The sequence below is a fragment of the Poecile atricapillus genome, chromosome 15 (assembly GCF_030490865.1).
Source record: "Poecile atricapillus isolate bPoeAtr1 chromosome 15, bPoeAtr1.hap1, whole genome shotgun sequence".
In the NCBI taxonomy this organism is placed as follows: Eukaryota; Metazoa; Chordata; class Aves; order Passeriformes; family Paridae; genus Poecile; species Poecile atricapillus.
Genome location: NC_081263.1, coordinates 2539204 through 2565700, shown reverse-complemented (window position 1 = coordinate 2565700; position 26497 = coordinate 2539204). Strand labels below are relative to the sequence as shown.

Here is a 26497-nt window from a genome sequence, read left to right as displayed (position 1 = left end):
CAGTGAAACACTCCCATGAATGTTTTAGGAGCTCCGTGGGGACGGGGGAATGTTGGACACAAGCCTGGCAGAGAGGCAGAGCACGAGCTGGTGAACCCAGGGGCAAAGGAAGAATGAGCCAGGAATTTGTTTTAACAGATGAGCAGATCAGAAATAAAAAGGGGTCACTATTGTGGCCCAGTGGGCAGAGGAACCTGGGACCAACAGCTTGGACTCTGCCTGATTTATCACTAACAAAGAGAAATAAACTGAGAATTGTACTTCTCTGGGTATCTTTTAGCAAAGTATTGACTAAATCAAAAGCATTAAATTAATTCCCTTTAGGGTTTATAACTGCTGTAAGTAAAAGAGAAGTGCAGTCCTATAAAACACCAACAGGATTTTAACATGTACTGTCAAACAGAATTAAATTGCAAATAAAAGCCCCACTGTGGGACACCTTCAGTGCAGAAATTTCATTATCTGTAAGCAACAAATAATAAAGGATGATAATGAAAAGAATACAGAACAAAGCTGATCCCTAGCCATGCATACAAAATGTGCCTGAATGCTTCCTGGAAGCTCCAGCAAACCTCAAACTGTTTGATGTGCTCACACCTCTGGAAAACAAAAACTCTTACCACCATATAAATTCTACAGCAAGCCAATTTTTAATTATACCTATCAAAATAATAATAAAATCCCAGCAGTTTCATTCAAGCTGTTTGAATCACGGAGACCACCTATGCAAATATCAACACAGCATTTGAATTTCCAGGTAACTACTGCCAATTATACATGGGGACACTTTTAAAAAGAAATTACAAGGATAATTAATCATTTTCACACACAAAGGTTACAAGGTAACATCATGTAGTGGTTTTAAAAGCCTCCTACTTTCTGCATTTCTATTCTGGTTAGTTTGTGCCAAGATTAGAAAAGCAGATTTCAATTTTAAAGGAAGGAGAGAGGAAAGTGAAAAACTTCCAGCCTTCCCTCTGGTCATTCCATGTGGGTATTATGGGATTCAAACATTAACAAGGGAATATTCTGCTGTTAAAAACAGGCTACAACAACATGGACAAGAATGTTGCACAAACATTTTCATGACTGTGCTGTCATCTACTCTGTCCAAAGGTAAATTATTTGAAAATATCCTGCAGAAACTTTTAAAAATATATAGTTCTGCTGAGGGCCCTGTTAGCTTGACAAAAAAAGCCATTTCTCTTTCTGCTGTCAGAAAGTTACAGAGGGTTTGAATTCTGTAGTAATACACTGGAAATTGTATTTACAGTGGTGGCACAAACCAACAGAGGAGGAGAGCAGGAACTTCTCCCTCTCTCCTCCTCCTGAGGACACTGTGGCTGAGAATGACAACATCCAGCTGGGAGGAGAAAAGAAGAATTTTTGTGCAAAAAATAATAACATTTCAGAAAGAAATCTGCTGGTACAACACAGATTCTGCTGGTCTGCTTTTTATTTAACAGAAGCTGCAGCTGACAGAGGTTCTCCAGCTCCCAACAGGTTTAAAACCAACATAGAAACTGAGGAATTCCAGGCAGGATCAGATCAGCACGGAAATTCTGTCTCAGAGCTGGACACAGAGAGCCAGGGGGGAGGAAAGGAGCCCTGGGTGCTCCACTGAGGCTCCTCATTCTTTCAGAAATAGTAAGCTGTGTGAGTAACCCAGTTGGAACACTCCTCCTTGGAACGTTTCGCTGAGCTGTGAGTTGTAAAAATAGATTTGTAAGCCTCAGACTTGTCCTCGCTGTCTGCAATGGATCTCTTGGTGGTGGTGGAAGAAGCTTTATTGACTTTTCCTGGGACTGATGGATTTCCATTCTCTGAGGGGAAAAAAGAAACAGAATGAAGCATGACAGCTTACAATGGATAAAGGTATTTAAATAAAGATGAAAAACAGTGTTTGAAAATTAAAATACATATATTTTTCAGCTCTCTCATAAATTTCTCCCATAACTGGACTCAACAGCTTTTAGAAACCGCACTCAAAATACATTTAGAAATCTTGAGAGAGGAATTCTCTAAATCTCTCTTGCACTGCAATTCAGTACTGACAACATTTATTCCTCCAAGTGAAAAATGTCTCTTTGGCAACATGGAAGTCCCCAGCAGCCTGCAGCATTGTTTAGAAATCAGCTCTCAAATGCCAGCAGCTGAACTTGTGCCACACCTTTCCCCAGGGAATCCCTCTGCTCCCTTCATTCTTTGCAAAGTTATGACCAACAGCAAAGGTCTGCATCATTTTATATCTGCAGTGGGGAAATGCCCATCCTCTGTTTCTGATACCATTTTTCTCAGTGTATTTTATCTACTGCTACATAAAAATCCCTTTTTTTTTATTTTTTATTATTTAATCTCCCAAGTTGCAGGATGGTATTTAAAAAAGCCAGATCTCTGGTGCAGAGAAATGAACATAGAAACTCAAAATCCTGGGTCAAACTCAGGCACAGGGGCTCCCAGGAACTGGGTGTGCAACCCCAAATCCTCACAGAATTGTGTGTGCAACCCCAAATCCTCACAGAATTGTGTGTGCAATCCCAAATCCTCAAAGAATTGGATGTGCAATCCCAAATCCTCACATAATTGTGTGTGCAACCCCAAATCTTCACAGAACTGTGTGTGCAACCCCAAATCCTCACAGAATTGTGTGTGCAATCCCAAATCCTCACAGAATTCTGTGTGCAATCCCAAATCCTCACAGAATTGGATGTGCAATCCCAAATCCTCACAGAATTGTGTGTGCAACCCCAAATCCTCACAGAATTGGATGTACAACCCCAAATCCTCACAGAATTGGGTGTGCAACCCCAAATCCTCACAGAATTCTGTGTGCAACCCCAAATCCTCACAGAATTGTGTGTGCAACCCCAAATCTTCACAGAATTCTGTGTGCAACCCCAAATCCTCACAGAATTGGGTGTGCAACCCCAAATCCTCACAGAATTCTGTGTACAACCCCAACAGAAACAGTTTCAAAAGGCACTTTTTCTTTTACATCCTCAGAAAACAAAAAAAAACTCATTAATATTATTAGAATTATGAGGTTGCTCAAGATCCAGGAGCAATTCTCATCATCTGGGATGAAATATTTTGAGAAGTCTCTCCTGTATAAAAGCAGACAGTAGAGGGCAGGTCAGGCATTGCTGATGGAATTTCTGCTTCTCCTAGTTTATCTACAGATCATCATTCTCAGATTCTTCAAATTATTCTGATTTTTTAATGCACAGGATATAATTCTTCCCACAGAAACCTCAGACTGACCTTAAGAATGTACCCATTCTGTTTGAAAATATCACTGTGGGGACATTAAATAGCAGAATAAATATTAAATAAAGACAAGGCACCATTCTTTGGATTTAAGGGCTGCCAAGTTTACTCAAAGCTTCAAGGCTGCTGTAGATTCATCAGTCCAGCCTAAAGTTTTATTCCAGTGCTCCCAAGGACACACAGCAGGTAAAACAGAGGAATAAAAGTTAAATAATCAGGTTTTTTTTAAATAAAATTCATCCAAATAAAGTGTCATAACATAGTTTTTGATTAACTGTACATCAGGAAACTGCAAATTCTCCTCCACTGCCTCACAGCCAGGAAAACACACCAAACCCATGACTGTGTAAATTAGAATCTCTAATCTCATGAAGTCAGGTTCCCAATTTAAGCAATATTAGAATGCCAGAAACAAGCAAATCTGGCTCCATTTTTCACATTAGGATTAAGCACCAACCTGAACTTTTGGTGAAGATGATCTGCCTGTTTTCCCCAGAGCTGGAACTGACACAATCCTTTCCATTCTTGGCTTTTGAAGGACCTGCAGAATCTAAAAAAAATTAAAAAATAAAAAACAAACAGAAAAATGAAATCCTGACAGCTTCAAGACTCAGAAGGTGACACTGAATTTGGAGCTGTTTTACCTGCAGAGGGCTCCTGCTGAGAAGCTGCTGCTGCTGTCTTGCCTTTCTTTGATTTCTGAAACAACACAAGCAGAAATCTGGTAACAAACTGAAAGGAGATAAAACTCCCAACTCGTATTTGATAGACACACTATTGAATTCAGTACATTCTTATTTCTTACCCTGTAGAGCTCTTCCTTCCACATTTTTTGTATTATTTCTACATGGAAAAAAATAATAATCTTGAGAAGCCTGCAGTTACATTAAAGAAAACTCTGCAGGACAAAATTGGATTTGTCTGGATTTAATATTTTGGTTTGTGTACTTTGAAAGGGGGGTGTGTTAATATCATTAACTGATAATCTGAACCCACACAGCAGGACAGTAAATTGCACAACATTAATAAGACACGATTAATTGTAATAAATAAATTTTTCAATTAAAATTTCAGAAGAATCTGGAATCTTGTAGCCACTAAATTTTGTTTAGTCCACAAAAAAATCCCTCCTGGGTACCTGTCAATAACTGAACTCCCTGCTGCAGGATTGCTTGGGAAGACAAGATGCAAATAGTTAATCTAAATTTTTAAAAATATATCTGTGTAGCAGATTTTCCAAATTAATTTATATTTATATAGATTAAAAACCAGAAAAATCCCCTTACTGGTTTTGATTACATAAAGATGTATCAGCCCAGTCATTAGCATTATTCTCACTGGATACATTCTGAATTGTGAACATGTTTTAAAACAGCTGCACAAACTCAAGGAAAATAAATATATTTAATTCTGTTTTCAAGCTCAGGAGAAGCCCTGCTGTGAAGCAAAGGATTAATAAGGCTGGAGGGAAGAAATGCCACAGCAGATGTTGCTGCAAAGCTGAGACAGGAGGGGGTGGCAGAGGATCATGGCTCTGCCTGCAAACCTGGCTCTCCTGCTGTCACATCCATGGAATTTGGGTGGGAAGGACCTTAAAGCTCATCCCAACACCTTCCACAGAGCTTCCTCCCCAACCTGGCCTTGGGCACCTGGAAAACCTCAGTGCAGGGGATCTCCTTTTGCTGTGGGTGGATTTCCAAAGCAAAGTCACTTCCCAGATGTTTGTAATTCTATGGATGAATAAATTCACTGTGCATAATATAGATCAGAGAGAGATTTCAGTATGGGCACAGTGACAGCTGAGCTTTAATCATTTTTTGTTCTGGCCCCAGCTGCATCTTCCTGATGTTTTGTCTCGTGGGGATAAAGAAAAGGAGTTTGTGCTTCCTGCCCCAAAGGCAGCAGGTCCACCAAGCCTGCTGGGAAGGAAGGAAGGAAGGAAGTGAGGAGGAAATCTGGATAGCAGTGCCAGGAAATGGGAATTGCTGAGCTGGAGCTGCCAGGCCTCAGCTGCTGCAGGGACAGCAGAGGTTGGTTCCAGCTGCAGGGACCAGCTGGGACACCAAGGCCACCACTTGAGGCTGAGAGATTTGCAAATCCTGTCCTGTAATCCTCCACTAACCAAACAAATCCCATTTGCATGTTCCCCCAGGGCACACAGAGCCCCAGGACCAGGGCAGGGTGTCCTTTTGTGCTGTCACCCTAAAAGCCACAACAGCCCTGCACACTCGGGTACTTTGCTGTGCACAAACTGGGGGCAGCATCACCTTCCAGATGATTCAAAACTATCTGACCCAAAGCTACAGGCCCTGTTTCTAAAGCAATCCAAGTGCAACCAGCCACTCACTCATCTGCTGAGATCTGCAACAGCCTAGCAACAAATTATAAGTCTATTTTTTCCCCCAAACTTTGAACTGCCAAATACTGAGGGGAAAAAAAGAAAAAACTCTCTGAATAGACACCATGAGATTATCACTCTTATGCCAGAAGCTACCAGACATGAGATGCAGAGACTATGAAAAACAGGAAACAGAACAGCAGGATTTTTATGGAAAACCATCCTTTTGATGTATTGCCCAGGCCCAGTGATGCTGCACTGGCACAGATGAATAAAGCCCCTGTGATGAGAAGGAATCATATGTTCCCTGACAAGTAAACAAGCGTTTGTTTTAAAACAAACCGGGGAAATATTTGCATGGCAAAATCAAGGGATGAAACCTCCATCTCAAGTCTCAGATGCTGAAAGGATCAGACAGTGATTTATGTTCCTGAGACCCAGCTAAGTCTGAGCACCCTGGCCTGAGCCAGCACTAAAGGTTTGCTTGCTTTGGCATCCTCCAGGGAGTTCAGGGAAAAACAGCAGTGCTGACAAAATTCCCATATGCACAAGTGTCATTTGACAGCTCAGCAGCACAGAACAACTCCCAGCTCACAGGGCAGAGCTGCAAGGATTTGAATTCCACTGCATTTCACCTGGGCAGATGGAAAAATGCAAAGGCCTCAACAGCACGGTGGGAATTAGGGGTGCAGTAATTGCTGAGGACTGTGAGAACCACAAAACATGATAAATATCCACAGTCTTACAGCACCAGCCCAGGAATGCACAGATCCCAACATCCTGTTTCTGACTGAGGCCAATAACAGACATCTTATTTTATAAGATCAAAAAACTGATGCCATCATCAGGAACTGCCACAAGAAATACAGGGATATTGTAGCTCATTACTAGAATGGATTAATTTCAAGAAAACCCTGAAATATTGCTGCAAGAGTTCATTTTACCCATTTTGAGTGCACAAGGCACTTCCTGCAGGTCAGGAGAAAGTTTAGGATGTACAACTTCAAGATGTTATTGGCCAAATACACACAAAAAAACCCCACTGCTTTTCAAAATAGTGTTTAAATACAACACACCTCATGGAGTAAATTCCTTCATCTTTACAGAGACCAGCAAATCTAAGAGCAGATTCATTGCAGAAAAGAATTCTTCCAATTTGATAACAAATAATGTATACAAATCTTACCTTTTCTAATTTACTTTTAAGTCTTCTTTCCTCCATCCTTTTCTTCAGAATTTCCACATCTTCTTTATTACCATTAAGGACAATCACATCCTCCTCTTGAAAGGGAGTGCCACACTTATGAAAGAAAAGAAAGGACTAAATTGCATTTCTACTTTTCTGTCTCCTATAAAAAACACTCTGAAACAATTCTTTTATTCATTTCTGCATTTTCTGTTCATGGGTTCCTTGTTTTACTGGCACAAAGGTACTTAAAAATATTCTTACTTAGAACCTACTCAATTTTCTGAACCCCACAGCTAAAACCCAAAAGTATTTTCTGGTTTTTAATTATGAATGCATTTGATTAAGATCCTTATGCCATTCAGCTCTAGAATCTGTCTTTCAGCTCAGTGAGATAAGGAACAACAACTGATGGGAGCAGCTCCTTTGCACTGAGCAGGGATAACACCAAAGGTGTTATTCCTCTACATCTGGAACAAACAGCACATTTTTCTCTTCAGCTGGGAGACAGGAAAACACAAAGGTGTTTTTTTTTATTTATTTTTATTTTTTTATTTAATTTTACTGTGGGGATAAAAAGGGCTCATAAAAGCAGAATAATTCCTTACCCCAGCCTTGCTGACTCACTGGATTGTATCACAGAGACTGTGCCCTTACCTGATTTATCAAACACTCCCAAGTTTCCAACTACTTTCATAAATTAATCTGGATAATGGCTGTAATGTGCTCTGTGTACTTTCACATTTGTTTCATACTTGAAGGCACAGATGTTTCCCTGTGCACATTTGCAATCATTTGATGTAGCAGCACACTCACCATGATGTTTTCTTGTCTAAGGTCTCAATTTGCTTTTTTTTTTTTTGGTTGGTGTTTTTCTTTTTTATCTTTTTTTCTTTGGTTGCTTTTGGGATGGGAGTTTTTGGTTATTTTGTTAAATGCAGAAGCTTTCTATTAATCTGCAAGATTAATTTATAATCCTGCCTCTGCCATTACTCTTCTTTTTTCTAAACAAAGGTTTAGAAAGGTTACTCCTGTATTTGCAGTAGGAATTAAACAAATGAAAGGACATATGGGCAGGACTTTGCTCCAGTGCTGAACACAGCTCTGAAACTAAAACTGAACCTGAACCCAAGTGGTGGGAGATTGAGAGGAGACACAGGGCTCAGGGAGAGGCACAGGACAGTGGGGAGGAAGAGGAAAGGCACACACAAGAAAAGGGAGAGTAGCCCAGATTTTCCATTTCTACTCCATGAGAAATCCCAGCCTGGTGTGATCTCACACTTGGGAGTGAGAAAGCTCCAAAATCAAGAATTTCAGTCTTCATTCTGAGGCAGGAGCTGGCAGCTGCCTTGATTCTAAAGAAGCCCCACAGATCCATTTCTAGAAGCCTCACAATTTCTTCTCTAGGGTGTTTCCTAACACAACATGTTTCAAACATATTTTGTCAGTAGACTCTATAATTTCATTAAATGTTGCATTTTAAAAGAGCAAGCAAATCCAGGTTCCCATCTGGAAAATACAAGTGGAATTGTTCAAAACTGAAAAGTATTTACAAGAAACAAGGAAATGAAGACAGTGTTCTTTCCATTCCCCGAAACAGAAAATTTTTTGCTATGACAACATTGGATTATCTCAGAGACCATACCCTTCCAAACATCTTAATGAGATAAAAAGCAGGAAGAAGTTTCAGTTTTGCAAATTCAGATGAAGGACAGATGTTCTGTCCTTCAGATTAATTAAGGTCTCAGGGCAGATGTTTGTTTTATGGTATCACGGGGTCTCCTCTGCTGTACCTTGTTTATCTTGGGCCTTTAAATAAAGATGAAGGTACTTCCTGTAGTTCTTAGTACCTTGAATAGAGGACATTTCTAAATTTCTTTCTTAAAGTATAAAATACAGGATTTTTAAAGTAGTAATGAACCCTTAATTTAAGGTGACTTCCTGAGTTCTAGAGTTCACAGTTTCAGCTGCCTAAGACAAGAGTTGTACATTATTTCTTGCTGTAAAATACATTGACACATTAATTTTTTTTAATAGCATCTAAAATGCAATTCTGTGCATGACTACTCCAGTCTTAATGTAATACAAATGAACAACAGGCAAATATATTTTCATATCTAAATGTTTACACCAGTGTTACAGTTCAATGTTTTCAGAGAAACCTAAAGGCTTTTTCCCAAATTTTACCAGTGAATTCCTGCAGTTCTCCTGAACGTGACCATTACTAGGAAATGCACAATTCCCTCCAGGATGTGGGACATGGATGGCCACAACCTGAGTGTCCCTCTTTAAACAGGGACATTTATGGAGAGGATTGAACATCCTTGGACCATCTCACTGTTCATCTCCCAGCCACACGTGCTCATGCATTAAAGATTATTCTTGCTTGCCACAGTTAAGTAAAACCTGTTTTCAGAGAGAGAATTTTCCAGAGGTTTAGCCATTAAAAGTTCAGGAGTGTAAGATTTGCTGAACATGTTTTTTCACATTGTCACCCAAGCCAGACATGCAATGGGTCAGAGAGTAAAGGACAACTTGGGAGCAGTGGAAATTTCCCAGCCACTGATTCACAGAACATGAACTTTCACTCAGGAGCTGCAGCATCTACTTCCAAACCAGTTCAAGAAAAAAGCCTCAAAAGCCTCAATTTACAGAGTTTCTCTTAAAATCAGGGATAATTTTGTACCTGCCATAGCTCTGCAGCTGTGCCTTAACTTTGAGGTTTTCTCTCTGTTTACTTCTGACCAACACGGCATTTTTATTAGAATGTGTCCTCCCAATCCCAGCACATTTAGGCTCAACTTTCCACTTATTAAACCATCTAAGAACCTTTAAAAGGCTGTGACAGCAAACACTGTGTGTGTGAAGGATGATTCAAATCCATCTGCTCCACAGCAGGTCCTGTAAAGCAAAGCACACCTTTATGGCAGCAGAGAACACACAGGGGTTAACGCCTCCTGCTTCATTTTATACAGACTTTTGTGATTTTACAGTGCTGCTCTCTGCCCTTGTTTATTTGCTTATCTAAAAGTTACAGTTTTACGGGCTGGGGCCTTACCCAACTTGTGGTTCCTTTATCTCATGGTTACAAACACAGCACACGCTTCTACCAAACGTATTCATCACACACAACTCACTGTACGAGACTCATGTTCTTGTATTTATAGCTGTGCTTTATCATTATGTCCTTCTGTTTCCTATCCATTACCACACAATCTGTTCTTCTAGTTTTTTGTATCAGTTCCTCTTATTTTCCTGGCCCGGCAGGGCTGGACCTTTGCTTACAGGAATGTTCAGACACAGCAGTGACACTTAAGCCTCTTCCTTATCTCCTCACCCCACCAGGGCTGGACTCTATTTTGCAGAAGTGGCAGCAGTTACATCCAAATCCTTCCTGTTTTATTTCCTTGGCTTGATCCCTGCTTTGCAGAAGTGGTTACATTGCTAAGAGGCTCTCACGTTTAATTCTATCGCTAACTCATACCTTAATTCTTCCTCATTTACGCTAAAGTGCTTTTCCCTAGCGAGCTCTGTGCTTCAAGGAGATCTTTCGCTTATTCTCTTTCCAGCTTCCAGCCACTGGAAATGCCCGGCAGCAGCAATTCCCTGCTGGAATTGTCGCCTCGGAACTGGAAAGTTTCGGCAGGCGAATAGTTAAGGGGAGGAGGAGAAGGAGGAGGAGGAGGAGGAAGAGGAGGAGGCAGGCTCCCAGTTCTCCCAGTTCTGCCGGGCTCAGCAGCCGCAGCTCGGGGGCACCGGGGGGAGGCTGGGGAGGGCACAGCAGCTCCTCCGCAATATTCCCGCAATATTCCCGCAATATCCCCGCAATATCCCCGCAATATTCCCGCAATATTCCGGCTCCCAGCCCTTCCCAGGCTGCCTGCAGAAGTTTCCCGGGAGCTGCAGGCGGATTCCTGCGGGATCCAATGCTGAGCGCTGCAGGGAGCGGGATGCAAACATTCCCGATTAATGGTTAACCTGCTCCGGGATAAGGGACACGGCTCTGCTGAAGGACAATGACACCCTGCAATTCTCTTTATTATTATTATTATGCTGCCGTCTCCTGGCTAACTCTGGACGAGGTAAGGCTGCATCAGTTGCATCGCAGCATTCCTTTTTCCCTATGTAAAGTGGCGATTTTACTTAGGAAACACTCCAATCTATAGTAAGGTTAATATTTTTTTCCCCTTCTTTACCTTGTGACGGATACACAGAAGGATGGAGGTCATTACTGCTAATTGTTTGTATTATAAAAATAACGGTATTTATGCAAATTATTTTTTTTCCAGGTTTGTAACTTAAGGGTTTAAATAGCTTTCATTGTATTTGTTTTAAATTACTGAGGTCAAATACACATAAAAAAAAATAACAGGAAAATAGCAAAGATGAACATTAAAACTTCATAAATTTGCTGTATATGTATCAGTAAATTCGAACGCAGTGTTTTTAAGAATGACTTAAATAACTGGGTTTGATGGAGAAATGCTTTTACTCAACGCAACTCAAAATCCAGTAGCAGGCTTCGTGTTCTGACCCCATTTAAACAAAAAACAAAGCAATGGAAAAAGCACTTAAAAGAATTGATTTTAACATTTTTTAAGGATTGAATTAGTCTTCCCCTGTTTATAAAATGTCTACATTAATGCCTGCATAAATAACTTTCAAACAAAAAAAAAAATAGCTATGAAAAAAAGTTGAAATAAGTATTTAATGCTTTTTCAGCATTTTATTAGAAGATGAAGCATTCCCAAGTCATTTGTCTCACTAAATTACGAGGTCATACGAAGCAAACTTTATCTAAACTTTAATATTAGGCAAAAGCAAAGATGACAGAGAAAACAGAACGTTTAGAGGTGCAGTGATGCAGTCCCTAAATGGCAGGGAGAAACAGCAAAAAGCAAAATGAGTTCTTACTAGAAAATTCGCAGCCAAGTATGTGCTAATGGGGTCTCAATGAGCTGAGCTGACATTTCACAGCCTTTTTCCAGGCATCATCATAATTCCCCTTTCCTCTAGAGTTTACTTTGTTAATTCAGATGGAGCATTTTAGACTTAGAGCAATTTTCTATTAAAAGTAATATAATATCCTTAAAAGCATCCACAAAAGTGCTTGAAAACCCCTACTTTTATTTTTTTTTTATTTTTTTTTCCCCAAGAATGTCACACACTACTCGCAGGAGTTTTAAAAATTCATGCAACTTCATCCTCCAGATTTAGAAAACCTGTGCATAACATAGGAAATTCTGGGTTCCAGAGACATTCTGCTAACAAAAAATACCTTTCACAGCACTCTTGCATAATAAGACTCAAGGGCAGGATACTCCCAGTATTGGATTGGGTTATTATGGACGTTCCCAACAGGAATCTCTTGCTCCTCAAGGAGGAAATTTGGGAGAATAATCTTTGCCAGCAGACAGGGCTGAGAGGATCCTGCTAAACCAACAAATTCCATATCCAAGGGCACTGACAGCAGCAATTCCAGCTCGAAATCTGGTCAAACACTCCCAAAAAGCCACTGCTTTTATTCCATAATATCCCCCCAAGGCTGAAAGATGTCAAATTCAGTTCTTGCAGGCCAGGCTCCATCATTCAGCTGTCCCCCATAAACGAGTTAACACTGGAGAGGAATTGCTGCCTCTTATGGGGTGTTTGTGTGCTTTAATGATGCCATAAAAATACAGTTTCTAGATGTCACACAGTCCAGTAGGAAAAAATCCATAGTAAACACTTAACAGCCTGAAACAGCCCCAGAAGCTATTACTTGAAGGGTAATAAAAATTCAGGTGTTTGAAACAAGGAGGTTACAGCTTGAACTACACTTTGCAACCTGCCCTAAATGTATTCAAGGAAAAGAAACCTGCCAAGCATCCTCATTCTGGATGGATTCAGAGAATACTCCGAGCTGGAAGGGATCCACAAAGATCACTGAGTTCAATTCCCAAATAAATGATCTGTACAGGGACTGAACCCACAGTCTTGGTGTTGTTTTATATTTAATCAGGTATAAAATCGCAATTATTTTTACAGCTGCCTGCTGGTTTTAGTGTAATTCTTATATTCAGAATGGACCTTCCCTGTGACATCCCAGAGATCTTGTGACATTAATTCAGAGGAATGTCAATGTTCCTCCTGCTAGTTATTCCCTGAGAATAGAGATTCTGTCCGAGTCCAGCTGCACAGAAATTGGTGTTTCCCCAATTCCAGCCCCTGGGTACGTACATTATGATCCTCCCAGGAACCCTCTCTGGGCTCTGGAACAGGAGGCATTTCATTTTTAATGCAAAAATCCTGTTTTTCACCTTGCAGTGGCATCCCTGTTCTCCTGCTTTCTGCACAGCATCCAAAGGTTGACAAGGACTCGATTTGCTGCAGCTTTTTGTTCAGATGGATGGAACGCTCCCATCAAGGTTGTTTACCCAGTAAATGGATCCCTGAGGAGCTCAAAGGCAAAAACACTCTCCTGGGAGCTGATTTCCTCATGTTTTTCTTGGAGCTGCTGAAAGAACATCCCAGGAAAATGGACGAGCCCTCCACCTAACACAGAGCTCTCCTTTCGGGAATGCTCAGTGGAAAAGAGGCACCATTCCAGCATGAAATCCAGTGCTTACCAGTAAGGACCAAAGGATAAATACATTCCTTCCCAACAGCCCAATAACACCTTCAAAAGGTAGGAACATGGAGGATCCCTTCCCTCGGTTCAATTTGTGTTCTTAATGCTTTTTCAATTTTATGTCTCATTGCTGCTTTAACTACAATGGCCTCTTTATTTTCAAGCTTTTAAGGGAGGTGCTGATTTTTTATTAAAAAGAAATATTTTCCACTTCTTTCTAATGAAAACCTTGAGCTTTCCAACCACAGCAGCATTCCTCTAATGAAACTACCTTTATAAAAATCTATTTTTCTCTGTTCCTATGTAAAGCCAAATACTTAATGATTTTGACAGCTGCAAAGTGTAAAATACTTCAAGGTTGTCCTGGGTTGATTATGATGTTAAATTGAAATTCAAATTTTGTTTAAAACAATCATTGACCAAAAGAAGAGAAAATTAATTACCTTTAAAATAATATTTAAATCTTAAGAAATGTAACTGTTAAGCTAAACATTGGTATTTTTCTCTAGGAATTTTGATACCAAGTGCTTCAAGGATAAAGACTTTATGTAATTGCTGCGGGATTCAGGACTGCTGCGCTCTCATTCCTCTGAGTGTTCAACAAGGTAAGGAAAAAACCAAAATGGAAAAACTCCTGTGCTAATCCTGCTGTAAATTAATTATCTCAGAATGCCAATACTGGCACGTGTGTCCTTATTACCTCAGGGTATGCACAAGTACCAAAAATAAGAAATGAGTGTTGTCCCCTTGTTCAGTTTCCCAAAGTACAAATACAAAGATGTCAGAGGAAAAAAAAAAATAAAATGTCAGAGTCAGAAACATTTGCTGACTTTATAAGGATAAAACCCAGAGTATTTTGTGGATTACGTTTTAGTCTCTTCCTTCTGTTTATTTAATAAATTTTCTGTTGATTTAATTTACTGAATTCTGATCCTCTGGCAGAACTTCAAGTTTCCCAGGCCTTGAGGAAATCTCAGCAGCAGCTGTTCCTCAGCACTCAGAACTCGCTTCTTCCTGGGTCCCTGGGCTCACCCAGCACCTCTGAGCACAGGAAACTCCCACCTGAGGAGCTGAGCCCCCCTTGGTCAAGCAGTGATGAATTCAAAGCCATTTTGGGTTCTTTTGGAGATCATTTTGTCCTGGAAATGCAGAATTCCTGCCTCACGGCTCTGCATTCCCAGGGGCTGAGTGCTCTCAGTATGGGCACACTCAGTTCCTCCTGGTAGTAAACCCAACATTTCTAAATGCAGCACTAACACAGCATCTATTTAAAAAAAAAAAAAGAAACAGAAAAGTTCTCTCCCTCTATCTCACTTTTCCTTTCAGATGATCTGAATGTTTCATTGGACTATGATAAGAAGACAGGATCTGGAAATAAAAGATGAACCCACTTCATGCAAAGAAATCAAAATTTTTAGTGTGTGTTGCTGTCTGTATGTTCATCTACACCTTCATCTACCTAAAGGTTCCACTTTATGACGAGTCAAATGACCAGAAATTCCATGTCAGAAGAGCAGAGTGTGGTTTTTACCCGGATGAAATTTGCTCAGCTCTTTTTGTGGGGAAACCTGCAGCCTCTAAAATTGGAAACTTTTGTCAGAAGTCCTACCAGCCCAAAGCCCTCAGCTGCATTCAGAGTTCCTGCAGCTGCTCCACAGTCCTGGAGACTCTGCATTTTATCACCAGACCGCTGTCAGAGGAAGAAGGAAATTTCTCCTTGGCATACATTATTACAATTCACAAGGAGCTGGAAATGTTTGTGAGGCTGCTAAGAGCTATTTATATGCCTCAGAATATTTACTGCATCCACATTGATGAAAAGTCACCCAGAGATTATAAAACTGCTGTACAGAACATCGTTAACTGCTTTGAAAATATTTTTATTTCCTCCAAAAGAGAACACGTTGTTTATGCGGGGTTTTCAAGATTACAAGCTGATATTAATTGCATGAGAGACCTCGTTAACTCCAAAGTTCAGTGGAATTACGTTATTAATCTGTGTGGTCAAGATTACCCCCTGAAAACAAATAAAGAAATCATACAATACATAAAAAGTAAGTGGAATGGGAAAAACATCACTCCTGGGATAGTGCAACCCCTTCATGTGAAGCACAGGACAGAGGTCAGCTACAGGGAGTATCTCCATTCTGGAGTGCCCTACGTGTACCCAGCAAAGATCAGGAAAGCTCAGCCTCCACATAACCTCACCATCTATTTTGGCAGTGCCTATTACATCCTCACTAAGGACTTTGTGGAGTTCACGCTGAGCGATGCCCGCGCCAAAGCTCTGCTGGAGTGGTCCAGGGACACCTACAGCCCTGATGAGCACTACTGGGTCACCCTCAATCGTTTACCTGGTAAGAGTTTGGCATTTCTGCCCCAAAAAAACCCCAGCAGGGCAGGGCTCGGGCAGGGAGAGGCTTTGAGCTCCAGCTCGGAGCTGAACAGCTCTGAATTGCAGAAATAAAGTCATTTCTTCAGCCTTGGTGCTGCCCTTTTGTAAAGTCACTTCTGGTGGTTGAGAAATAAATAGGAAATTCCTACTTCAGTGCAGACCAGGAGTTAGAAAAATTCTGGTTAAAAAAAAGTGTTTTGCTGCACAAAAGCTTTTGCTCTCAAGGAATAAAATAAAAAAAAAGCAATAATACTGAGAATATCTGTTCTTATGACATAAATATCTGCAAATAAACACTTAATGTGACTGCACTGTCCAGCAGTGAAAATTTTCCCTGTATTAAGTAGAAAATAATTTTATCAGAGCCTTTTGTTTTTAAAGATGCTCCAGGGGCTACACCCAATGCAGGCTGGCAAGGAGACCTAAGAGCCATTAAATGGAAAGATCAAGAAGGACTCTCACACAAAGGCTGCAATGGTAATGTGAATTTTGATCATGAACTTAAATTTGATTCACTGAGGAACATTAATTGGTGATTATATATTATTTAAACCAGCTATTTATTGTGCCTCAGTGGTCATATATAATTTATTTTGGGAGTATGAAATAAAACAAGGCACCCTATAAATTACTGCATATATCCAATTAAAGGGATTTTGAGATATATGTTATATTAATATATTAGTTAGGTATTTTATCTATTTTGAGATGAGCACAGTATCCATACACTGACAACCCTTCTATCAGCCCCTAATTAGCAATGCACTAATTTGATTGATCAGTTCTCAGTGGAGGGGTTTTACCCTACAAGGATGTTTGTCAGGTACTTCCATCAACATTGGGTTCAACCCCTTCAGTTTGAACAATACAAAAGAACATTGCTGAGCACATGGAAAGCATGCAGAAATAATTAAAATCTCCAAGTGTGCAAGCTGAGCCCAGGTGTGACTGAGCAGGGAATCCCAGCAGGAGATCAGAACATCTGATGCCCAACTACAACATTTTATTAATCAGAGTTACATGTCAGGGAAGCAGCTGGAGGTAACAAACATCTATTTCCATAAAACATAAACCCAAACCCTCATCTTTAGAATATTCTAGCATTATCCTCCAGCTCCATTTCTATGCAGAAATCAAAAGTTGAAAAGCGCTTTTTAAAAGAGGCTTCCCTTCATGTTCCCTCTGCTGCCACACCTCTCCAATCTGTCCCTGCAGGTCATTATGTCAGAGACATCTGCATTTACGGCCTGGGGGACCTGCAGTGGATTATTGAGTCCCCTCATCTGTTTGCCAACAAGTTTGAGGCTGCTGGGAACCCGCTGGCGCTGGAGTGCCTGGAGAGGCGGCTGCGGCTCAAGGTGCTGCGCCAGGCTCAGGTGCCCATCGAGCAGCACTGGCGCCTGCAGGAGCGCAGCCACTTCAACATGCAGCTGGACGTGTGAGCTCAGCCCTCTCCTCGCAGAGCTGCAGCATCCTCCCACAGAAAAACCACATTTACAGCCATGGGATTCGCTCTGTGCATCGAGGGGAAAGCACAATCCTCTACTCCCTAAATAATCGGGTTGTATTTATTCCGGCAGCGAGGGGTTAATTCCCAAAGAATGTCTGAATCTCTGCTGAAGACAAGGGGGGAAGTTCATAATCCATTAAGTGACTTATTTAGCTGGAAAAGTCAATATTCCTCATGTTCACAGCCAAAGCATGACTAACTGGCATGAAAATAATAAAATGGAAGCAGTGACTGAACAAAGATAAAGTATGAAGAAATAACAAATTAAAGTCATGACCACTGAATGTCTCAGGAAATGTTTTGAATAATGAAGTTGATGCTAAAATTTCAGAGCTTGTACGTAAGTGACAAGCAGTTTGTGACACAGCTCATGCCACTGGGGGATGTGGGTTTGTTTTTATTTCCCAGGGCCAGCTGCATCCTTAATTTCATTTTGTAGCATGGCAACATCACTGCAGCCCTTCCCAGGCTTTGCTCCTAATAACAGAAGGATCCTGCAACACGTTTACCTCCAAGTCTCTGCTCTGAGTCTCTGCAGGAGTTTAGGGCAAGGATAAAGGGAAAATTTGAAGGCAGTTATTACAGGAAAACTGAACAAAAACCCATTTTTCAAACATTTTTCTATCCCAGTGTAGCTGACTGAGAGAAGCAAAGAGCCTGCAGCAAGTGCGGTAACACCTGGCAGGAATCAGGATGATTCACTTGATTAAAAACTGCAAATTATAAATAAAAATTAAATAAATAATTTAAAAAATAAATTAAAAGGCGCAATTTCAATGTAATCTTCAATATGCACCCAAAACATCCCATTTTTTTCAAGAAAACTGGCTACAGATAGAGCCTATTCCCAAAAAAATCGAACCAACAACAGGACATGAAAGTTTCTTGTTAACTTATTCCCAGGTTGCTGGAACTTTACTCCTCATTTTCCCACACAAGTTTATTGGAAACATCATTTCTTGCAAATGAACTTTCACCTAAAGAAAGGCCATCTGGTCATTATTTATTTACAAACTCATCCCAAATGCATGTCCTCAGTTTCATGGATAATCCAGGACTTATCTTGTGGTTAAATATTGCTGGACATACTTTTTTTTTTTTTTATGGAGGGAAATAAAGCTAAAAAAGAAAAGGAGAATAAAAGCCAGGCACATGTTCATGCTGAGCTTGTTGAGAGTCTCTCTCCAAAACATTACTGAAGCTAATGGGTCTCTGGAATGGATTAATCATAGCAATATTCATAATTAATTTCTCTCCAGTTTGCTGTCGGGCACTGCCAGCGTTTATCCACTCCATGATGTCTTTTAGAACGGGAATGGGACGCTCCTTATTGCCATCACTGCAAAAAATCCAGTCTCCAGCCTTCACCCCTGGCACCACCACACAGAACCATTGTGAATCACTTCCAAATTGAATTAAAATGAAAAATCCAATAGCCAGGCACTACACATCATGGACTCCTTTCTCAGAAATTGAACCAGGCCAAAAACCTGCACAAAAAGGCCTCTGAAAATACAGTTTTGGTATGACTTGACCCATGTCAACTTTGCATCCTTTAAAGGATTTTGTATTTGAAAGGAAATTTTAGGAAAATCATCACTAAACCATTCTGAAGTAGTAAGAAATAACATTCAATTCATTATTGTGATTACCATGACCACATCATCTCCTTGAAACACCCATGAAAAGCCTTCATGGATTCTGTGTTATTACGTTAACAGCTGATCAATCACAAGTTTCAGACCTTAGTAAATATTTGTTAATTTTGGTGTCCTAAGAGCAGAAAGGGCCAAAGTCACCCTGGTTCCAGGAACCACTGCTGCACACAGAGCTCTGGATCTGACTGCCACAGGCATGAATTCTGTTCCAAAAAGCTTCATATCTAAATTAAACATGGGGTTGTGTTTGATATGGCACAGAGCTTAATAGTTAGGGCACTGCTTCAAGTCTGTGTTTAGTTGACTCTGAAAACAAGTCCAAATCAAACTTTGAAGTGATCCAAGAAAGTACATTTTAAATGTAATCTTGTCCTTAACTTTCAAAGTGACTCCCAGAAGGGCTTCCAGCACCAATTCCATAACATCTCCACGCCACTTCTAGCATATTCAGAGAGTCAGCTCCCAAATTAAAGCATCATTTCTGTCAAATAGCAGACTTCAATTAGCAGACACCAAAAACTGCCCATACAAGAACCTGCAAGCCAGTTGGAATAGAAATTCCAAGATACTCGGGCACACCAAAATGCACAGACCTACACAGCTCCCCACAGACTTGGAACCTCCAACATCCCACGGGATACACAAACAGGGAGAAGAGACAGTCTTGCTTGTTCTTTTAATTTTAGGCTGTTGGAGAATTAAACACCTTGCTCCAAAGTGCAAGTTTTAAACTCACAGATTCCATCACAGGTAATTCCTCCTGAGGAACAGGAGGCAGCAGAGCTGCTGCTACAGATTCCTCATCTGGAATAAGCGAAGTTATTTCTCTGCCTGCTGACTGAAATGTGACTAAGTCACATTTTAGCATGTGACAGTGTTGAGAGTTTAAATTTTCCCTTCTTACTGATCAAAATTTGGCTCAAGCCAAATCCATTTCTGTGGAAGAATGCATTACAAGATGCATTTGCACTCCTAAGTTGCTGTTTCAGACAAAAGCTCTTTTCCAACTCTTTTAAGTCTAAGTAGAAGCTACAAAATTTGTCCCCAGCACTTCATCTGCCAAGCCTGCTCTCCAACTTAAACCAGCACTAAAAAATTCTCACTGCTCTTTCAACAAATCTTTGAAAGCCAAGAAGTTTTACATTTTAGCAAGACAGTTGAAAGCATTTACCCTGCAGGCAGTGAGAGAATCTGTCTCTTGAAATGCTGCTCCAGTGGCTGACTGGTCCCTTGGATAAAATTCTATATAACATATTCTAAATAACATTCATTTGAACGTTATTCTTTAAAGTGAACCCTTCAAAGTGCTACTTAAGATGTGAAGAAAGAACAGCTTATTTTCAAGGTAAAGCACTAAAAGAATGGCCTGACACACTAATTACAGTTGCTAATGGCCCCCCACCCCTGACAGAGCCTCTCCCATTCCTGTGCCTTTCCCGGTACCAATCCAGTCTGACTATTCCAGGAAAGCAGGTAAGTGCATGTATTTTATACTGTCAGCTCTTCATCTGAAGTTTCTTTGAGGCAAAAGAAAGAACTCTGAGAGGAAGTTTGGTTCCTCTTCCCTAGACCCCTTCAAACCCAGGACTTTGGTAAGTGCTGTCAAGAAAAACCAAGGAATGCTCAATCCTTCATCATCCTGGTGTTTCCCACTTCCCTGAATCAGACAGAACCTGCACATGCATCCTGGTTTTTCCTAAACACTTCTTTGGTGACCTGCACACCACTGGGCAAATGGATTTCTCTGTTTCTTGTGGGAGCTGCCACAGTAAAAACTGAGCTCAGAACTGAGCAGTGAGAGGTCTGGATATTCCCTGGGGAGTATTTTCAGTGCATCATTACAGCATCTCTTTCCAAATTCCTGTGGGAAATCACTGCTGGGCACAGGGAGCAGAGTGGGGAAGCTGCTCTGGGGGCTCACACACCCAGGACAGAGCTCTCCTGAATCCCACGTTTGTGGGGATGGGAATGGCCCAGAGCTCCAGCACTGACATTTCTCCACTTTTGCAGCCACTGCAGAGCTCTGGGATGAGGTGAAACCACAGATTCTGCTGGCTGAGAACTGAAGAGCCCCAAGACAAGATGGGATCATCCTTTGTGAACCTTCCTCATGTCACTCTGCAAAGTCACACAGCACACACAGGTGGGATGGCACAGGCCAAACACAAAAGGTGACAAGGTCAGGAAAATGCTGTGGCTCACGGGGGTCTCACAGAGTGGATTTTCCTTCAAAATTATTGCAATTCCTAAAACACAATAATTAGCACCAGCAGAAACACGTTTGAGACAGCCCACAACATTCAAATGTTCTGTACTTCGACATTTTTTGCATTAGCAAAATTAGAGGATTCTATTCATTAATAAAAGATTCCAATCTGAGCATAGGCAATGCACAATACTTCATTGTTTTCTTCTTCTTCACTCATTTATTTTCCTGTATGTCCCATTGGTACAGAAATGCAGAATGTGCTGCTAATTAGTGCTTTGGACATAACAAACTGTGAGATACCACAAAGCACAGCAGCCACTTCCCTCTGCTCCTGTTTAGAAGAGTTCTACTCCCCTTCTTGATTCTGAAGGGGAGCAGCATCAGAATGCACCCAAAAATCTATCAGATCCCTCTCTGACCTTAATGAGTGTTCTCTCATTGTCTTGGTGCATCAAAATCCAATCATGAGAGGATGAGAGACTAAATATTATATTAATTTAATTATTTCTGGAAGAATCTTTCTGAGTATTGTGAGGAATTTCCAGCTGCATGCTAAATACTCATTACTGACCAAAAAAAAAAAAAATCCAGGGAAATATATGTGGGATTCATTTGGTTTTTATAAGATTATCAGACTGGCCAAATCATGGACAAAACATCTCATTCCTGCATTTTATGCTCTGGTTACACCCATCCATCAACAAAAATTTAGATGCAAAAAACCCTCATTAAAAATAAATTAGTATCTGCCAAGAGGAAACAAAGCCATTAGGACAGAACAAAATGAGCACTGAAAGGAGCAATATGAGATTAAACCTTACAATATCCAACAATTTACCAAGACAAAAGTTTTTCCTTCCCAGGTCTTCTTTAATATAAATATACTCCACATTAAATATCCAATTTTATCCAGTAGCAGGATGTTCACAGAAATTAAATAACCACCTAAGTGTGGCAACTCTCACCACAAATCTTGCTGATAATGAAAGTAGTGATAGGAAAAAAAGGGATTTGCTCATTTTATAATTGTCCTTAGCTACTAAAAAAACCTGTGCAAGGAGAGCAGCAATGTGAAACAAAGTCAGTGTTTTCTACAAGAATTCATGGAACTCCTGAGAATTCTACAAAGGTGGCCCCACACAAAAATTTAAAAACAGCAACACCCAATGTCCTTCAAAAATACAGGGGTCAAAACATAACCTGAAAATACAACCAGTTTAAACACAGAACAGATGCTGATAAAAACACAAGCCATGTGCATTCAGGAAGATAAAATTACCAAGCAAACAAAACCTCCACAACCAAACCAATCACCCTTTTAAAAACTGAAATTAGTACCAAATATTGGGGGAAAAAAAAGGAGATTCTAAAGTAGTTACTGCAAAATCAAACTGAGAACAAAAATACTCATTTTTATAATTATTTAGAATCACTTTTTAATTAAGAAAGGCCATGAAGAAAAATTGAGGCCTTCATAGAACAGAACTTTTACAAGTTCCATTTCAATTTGCATATCCAGATTAAAAACTCCCTTTTGAGAGGAGTGAATGCAGTTGTACAAACACACACATGGCCCAGCTGCTTCTACAGCAGGTAAAACTCACCTTGTGACAAACTTCTGCTTTAATTTCTTTGAGAGCACGCTCAGAGAACACACAGCCACAGTTTCTCAGGAAGCAGAACCTTCAAAGGAAAGACAACACACAGTAATTTTAAATAAACTAAGAGAGATCTGTGCAGTGCTGGCAGGTCACAGCCCACCTTCTCCTCAAGTTTTTGCACCTAATCAAACTATCAGCATATTTAAATAGGTAATTAATTTAGTGTTAATGCACACAATGTAAGAATTGAGTGAAAAATACTGGGTATATTAAACCACAATAGATATTTTGGTTTTTTATCATGAGTATCTCCTGGCTAACCCCTCCCTGCAAGAAGAAATTCTTCACAACCATGAAGCCGTGACCTCCTCATCCCTCAGGTGACAAAGAAGTTGCTGCTCTGCCCAGCCCAGGCTGTGAGGAAATTCCCTGCCCCAGAGCAATAAAACACAGAGGTATTGCAGGGCTGGAACAGAGAATCCACCTCCAGTCTGATCCTAACACAGGCAGAGGTGGAATGGAGCATCTCTCCCATGAGGAAAGGCTGGGAGAGCTGGGATTGCTCATCCTGGAGAAGCTTTGGGGTGAGCTCACTGAGGCCTGAAGGAGCTGCAGGAAAGGTGGAGAGAGGTGGGACAAGGGATGGAGGGACAGGACACAGGGAATGGCTTCCCAGTGCCAGAGGGCAGGGCTGGATGGGATTTTGGGCAGGAATTGTTCCCTGGCAGGGTGGGCAGGGGCTGGGATGGGATTCCCAGAGCAGCTGGGGCTGTCCCTGGATCTCTGGCAGTGCCCAAGGCCAGGCTGGATGGAGCTGGGAGCAGCCTGGGACAGTGGAGCTGTCCCTGCCATGACAGGGGTGGCACTGGAGGAGCTTTGAGGTCCCTTCCAACCCAAACCAATTCATGATTCCAACTGCTTGATGTGACTGAAAGGGAGGTCACATCCCATCTCCTGTGCTCAGCCCCCAAACAACATTTAGTCAGTTTTTTTCCTGCCAACGTTACCCTCTACGTCTAAATTAATTCAGGAAAAGGTAAACTTTCATCTTTCCTCTTCACTATAACATGAAAGGACACGCAGAAGCCTCTTCAACTCTGAAAGCTCAAGCTTGAAAGCTGAAAGCCAGACAGGTACTCCCCACCAAGGCCTGGGTTAGCACATGAGTTAAATTTTGCATTCAGTTTTGCAGCCCTGAGCGCTGACCTGTGCCTCCCGTTCATCTCCAGCCCCACCACGGGGCAGATGAAGCGTGCACACTGCAGGTCATCGTACTTGTCCCCCTTGATGCTCTCCTTGTCCCCACACCAGGCTGGGTTATCCACCAGCTGCAGTTCTGTCACATTCTGGAAAATAAAAGTGCAAACCTTAAGATTTTTTTTTTCCCCACGATAACAATCCTTGGTATTGTTTTCATCATGGTTTGTATTTAAACACTTTGACACACTTTAATCACACTTTTTAACGCTTTAATCCAGGGAGCACCAGCAAATGGAGATTTTACAGCATGACCCATGAATTTAACATTTTAACTTCTCACATTAAACACAACGTGTTTACCTTAATGCTCTTGATATGGGATGCAGATTCCATGGGGGTTTTATCAGGGGATTTGTCCAACAAATATTCAATGATGGCATCTTTGTTGTACAGCCTGAAACATAAAAATCCCAGTGATTCCATTGGGTTGCCATCATGTTTTGTATTTATAATTTATTTTCACTCCTGAGGTGTCCATGGAAACGTTCCCACCTGCCCAGCTCACAGGCCACGATGGGCCGACGCAGCTTCTCCTGGCTCAGGGCACAGTAGAACCACCTGGCCACCAATTCAGCAACTTTGTCAACCTGCAGGGATAAAAACTCTCATTATTTAAAAATATTTGTAAATTATTTAAGTGTAAAATCAGCTCACACTCGAAGCATTCAGCAAAGCCCCAGGTTTCTCACCAAACCTGCCTTGTGCACTCCAAGTTAATTCATAAAATAACTTCAGTGAAGGTTTTGGGGAAAATTCTAGATCAGTTCTCCACCTCCCTGGGCAGTTCCAGTCCCTGAGCTCCCTTTCCATGGGGAAATTCCTGCTGCTGTCCCCCCTGAGCCTCCCCTGGCCCAGCCTGAGGCCGTTCCCTCTCCTCCTGTCCCTGTTCCCCCCGGCTGTCCCCTCCTGCCAGGGACTTGTGCAGAGCCAGAAATTCCCCCTGATCCCCCTTTTCTCCAGCCTGAGCCCCTTCCCAGTTCCCTCAGGAATTCTCCAGCCCCTTCCCAGCTCCCTCAGGAATTCTCCAGCCCCTTCCCAGCTCCCTCAGGAATTCTCCAGCCCCTTCCCAGCTCCCTCAGGAATTCTCCAGCCCCTTCCCAGCTCCCTCAGGGATTCTCCAGCCCCTTCCCAGCTCCCTCAGGAATTCTCCAGCCCCTTCCCAGCTCCGTTCCCTGCCCTGGACACGCTCCAGCCCCTCCAGGTCCCTCTTGTGAGGACCCAGAATGGGTCACAGCTCCCCCAAGCTCCCTCAGCACAGGGGACACTCTCTGGCCCTGCTGCCACATCACGGCTGGCACGGGCCGGGTGCCGGTGGCCTCCTGTCCCTGTCGCCCTGGGCTCCTGTCGCGCTGTCCCCGCTCCCCGCTCCATCCCCGGCCCCTCCTCCCGCATCCCGCCGCGCTCCGGGGGCCGCTGTGACCCCAGTGCAGGGCCGGGCCCTTGGCCTTGTTGAACTTCATGTCCAGCTCGCTCCACAAGACACAGAACCCCGCCCTGCAGCCGCCCCCAGCGCCACCCCACACACAGGGCCCGCGGGCCGCTGCAGCGCCAAGAGCGCCATGTCCGGCTCGCATCAGCGCAGGCCGGGACGGGCAGGGCCGGGCCCTCCTGTTCCCGCAGCCCCCAACGCATCACGGAGCCCCCTCCGGACCTTCTCGACTTTGCGGGGCCCCTTGACCAGCTCGTGCCGCTTGGGGATGGTGCCGCCATCGCATCCCATCGCGCTTCCGGGTTCTTCTTCCCGGCGCACTTCCGAGTACGCCGAGCCCCTTCCGGCGTACTCCGATGACGTTGCTTAGCAACGATCACTTAGCAGCGCTCGCTGTTGCTTAGCAACGGGCGGCTTGGGGCGTGGTCACTGGCGGCGGGGCGGGGCAGGGAGGGGCGGGGCGAGCGAGCCCATCGCTCCGGGACCGGGGGTGCCAGGAATGTACCAACTCAGCGCCGGGGGGGCGTTCCCGGCGCCGTTCCCGCCCCTTTCCCGCGGGTTTATCCCTTATTTTTATGAGGAAATGGCCCAGGACACCCATTTTGGGAGGATTTATGGCCAAAGGAGGCGCTCCTGAGGCGGTTCGGGCTGGCGGGGGGGCTGAGGAGGCGCGGCCCGCCCTCAGCAGTGTCACGGGCACGGGTGGGAGCGGAGCGAGTTTCATCCGCACAAGTTGCGGGTGGGATGCGAGCGCTGTCCCGAGTGTGCGAACAGCGACAGCGATGTCGCGGTGAGAGTGATTTAATATATCGCCATGTCGGCGATAAATCACGCCAGAAACACGGGGGTGACAAGGAAAACTCCAGCAGAGGATGCTGAGAGGGGAGCGCGGCTCCCGCCGTTAATTGTCCCCTCTGAGGGGCAGCAAGGGCCAGGCCTTGGCATTGCGGGTACAAACCGTAAATTAAATTAATTAGGACAACTACAATTAGCATGGGTGTAGCCGCGCGAGGCCGCAGTGTCTTTGTCACATC

The 26497-nt window shown here is 42.5% G+C and overlaps 2 protein-coding genes across 3 annotated transcripts; one reads left to right on the top strand and one right to left on the bottom strand.

The window, feature by feature from the left end:
* Positions 1 to 376: 376 nt before the first annotated feature.
* Positions 377 to 25808, bottom strand: RTF2 (replication termination factor 2). The gene is made up of 9 exons (XM_058850386.1): positions 25686 to 25808; positions 24527 to 24621; positions 24335 to 24428; positions 23981 to 24120; positions 22778 to 22856; positions 6792 to 6905; positions 3912 to 3966; positions 3725 to 3817; positions 377 to 1823 (listed from the first exon to the last, which is right to left on the bottom strand). The coding sequence occupies exons 1-9, from the start codon at positions 25752 to 25754 to the stop codon at positions 1639 to 1641; spliced, it is 924 nt and encodes a 307-aa protein (XP_058706369.1). The 5' UTR covers positions 25755 to 25808; the 3' UTR covers positions 377 to 1638.
* LOC131584858 (beta-1,3-galactosyl-O-glycosyl-glycoprotein beta-1,6-N-acetylglucosaminyltransferase 7-like) lies at positions 10282 to 21355 on the top strand. Of its 2 annotated transcripts, none has more exons than XM_058850385.1 (6): positions 10282 to 10873; positions 13098 to 13401; positions 13911 to 14006; positions 14728 to 15758; positions 16178 to 16273; positions 17012 to 21355. In XM_058850385.1, the coding sequence occupies exons 4-6, from the start codon at positions 14783 to 14785 to the stop codon at positions 17236 to 17238; spliced, it is 1299 nt and encodes a 432-aa protein (XP_058706368.1). In that variant the 5' UTR covers positions 10282 to 10873; positions 13098 to 13401; positions 13911 to 14006; positions 14728 to 14782; the 3' UTR covers positions 17239 to 21355. The 2 variants fall into 2 exon arrangements, with proteins under 2 accessions (XP_058706368.1, XP_058706367.1); XM_058850384.1 differs by having other exon boundaries at positions 13098 to 13458.
* Positions 25809 to 26497: the final 689 nt, after the last annotated feature.

Coding starts and splice junctions, on each gene's coding strand:
- LOC131584858 (XM_058850385.1), top strand. CDS start 14,783: ATGAACCCACTTCATGCAAAGAAATCAAAATTTTTAGTGTGTGTTGCT. Junction 15,759..16,177: donor CACCCTCAATCGTTTACCTG/GTAAGAGTTTGG, acceptor TTGTTTTTAAAG/ATGCTCCAGGGGCTACACCC. Junction 16,274..17,011: donor CTCACACAAAGGCTGCAATG/GTAATGTGAATT, acceptor CTGTCCCTGCAG/GTCATTATGTCAGAGACATC.
- RTF2 (XM_058850386.1), bottom strand. CDS start 25,754: ATGGGATGCGATGGCGGCACCATCCCCAAGCGGCACGAGCTGGTCAAG. Junction 24,121..24,334: donor CCCATATCAAGAGCATTAAG/GTAAACACGTTG, acceptor TTTATTTTCCAG/AATGTGACAGAACTGCAGCT. Junction 6,906..22,777: donor AAGCAGAAGTTTGTCACAAG/GTGAGTTTTACC, acceptor TTCTTTCATAAG/TGTGGCACTCCCTTTCAAGA.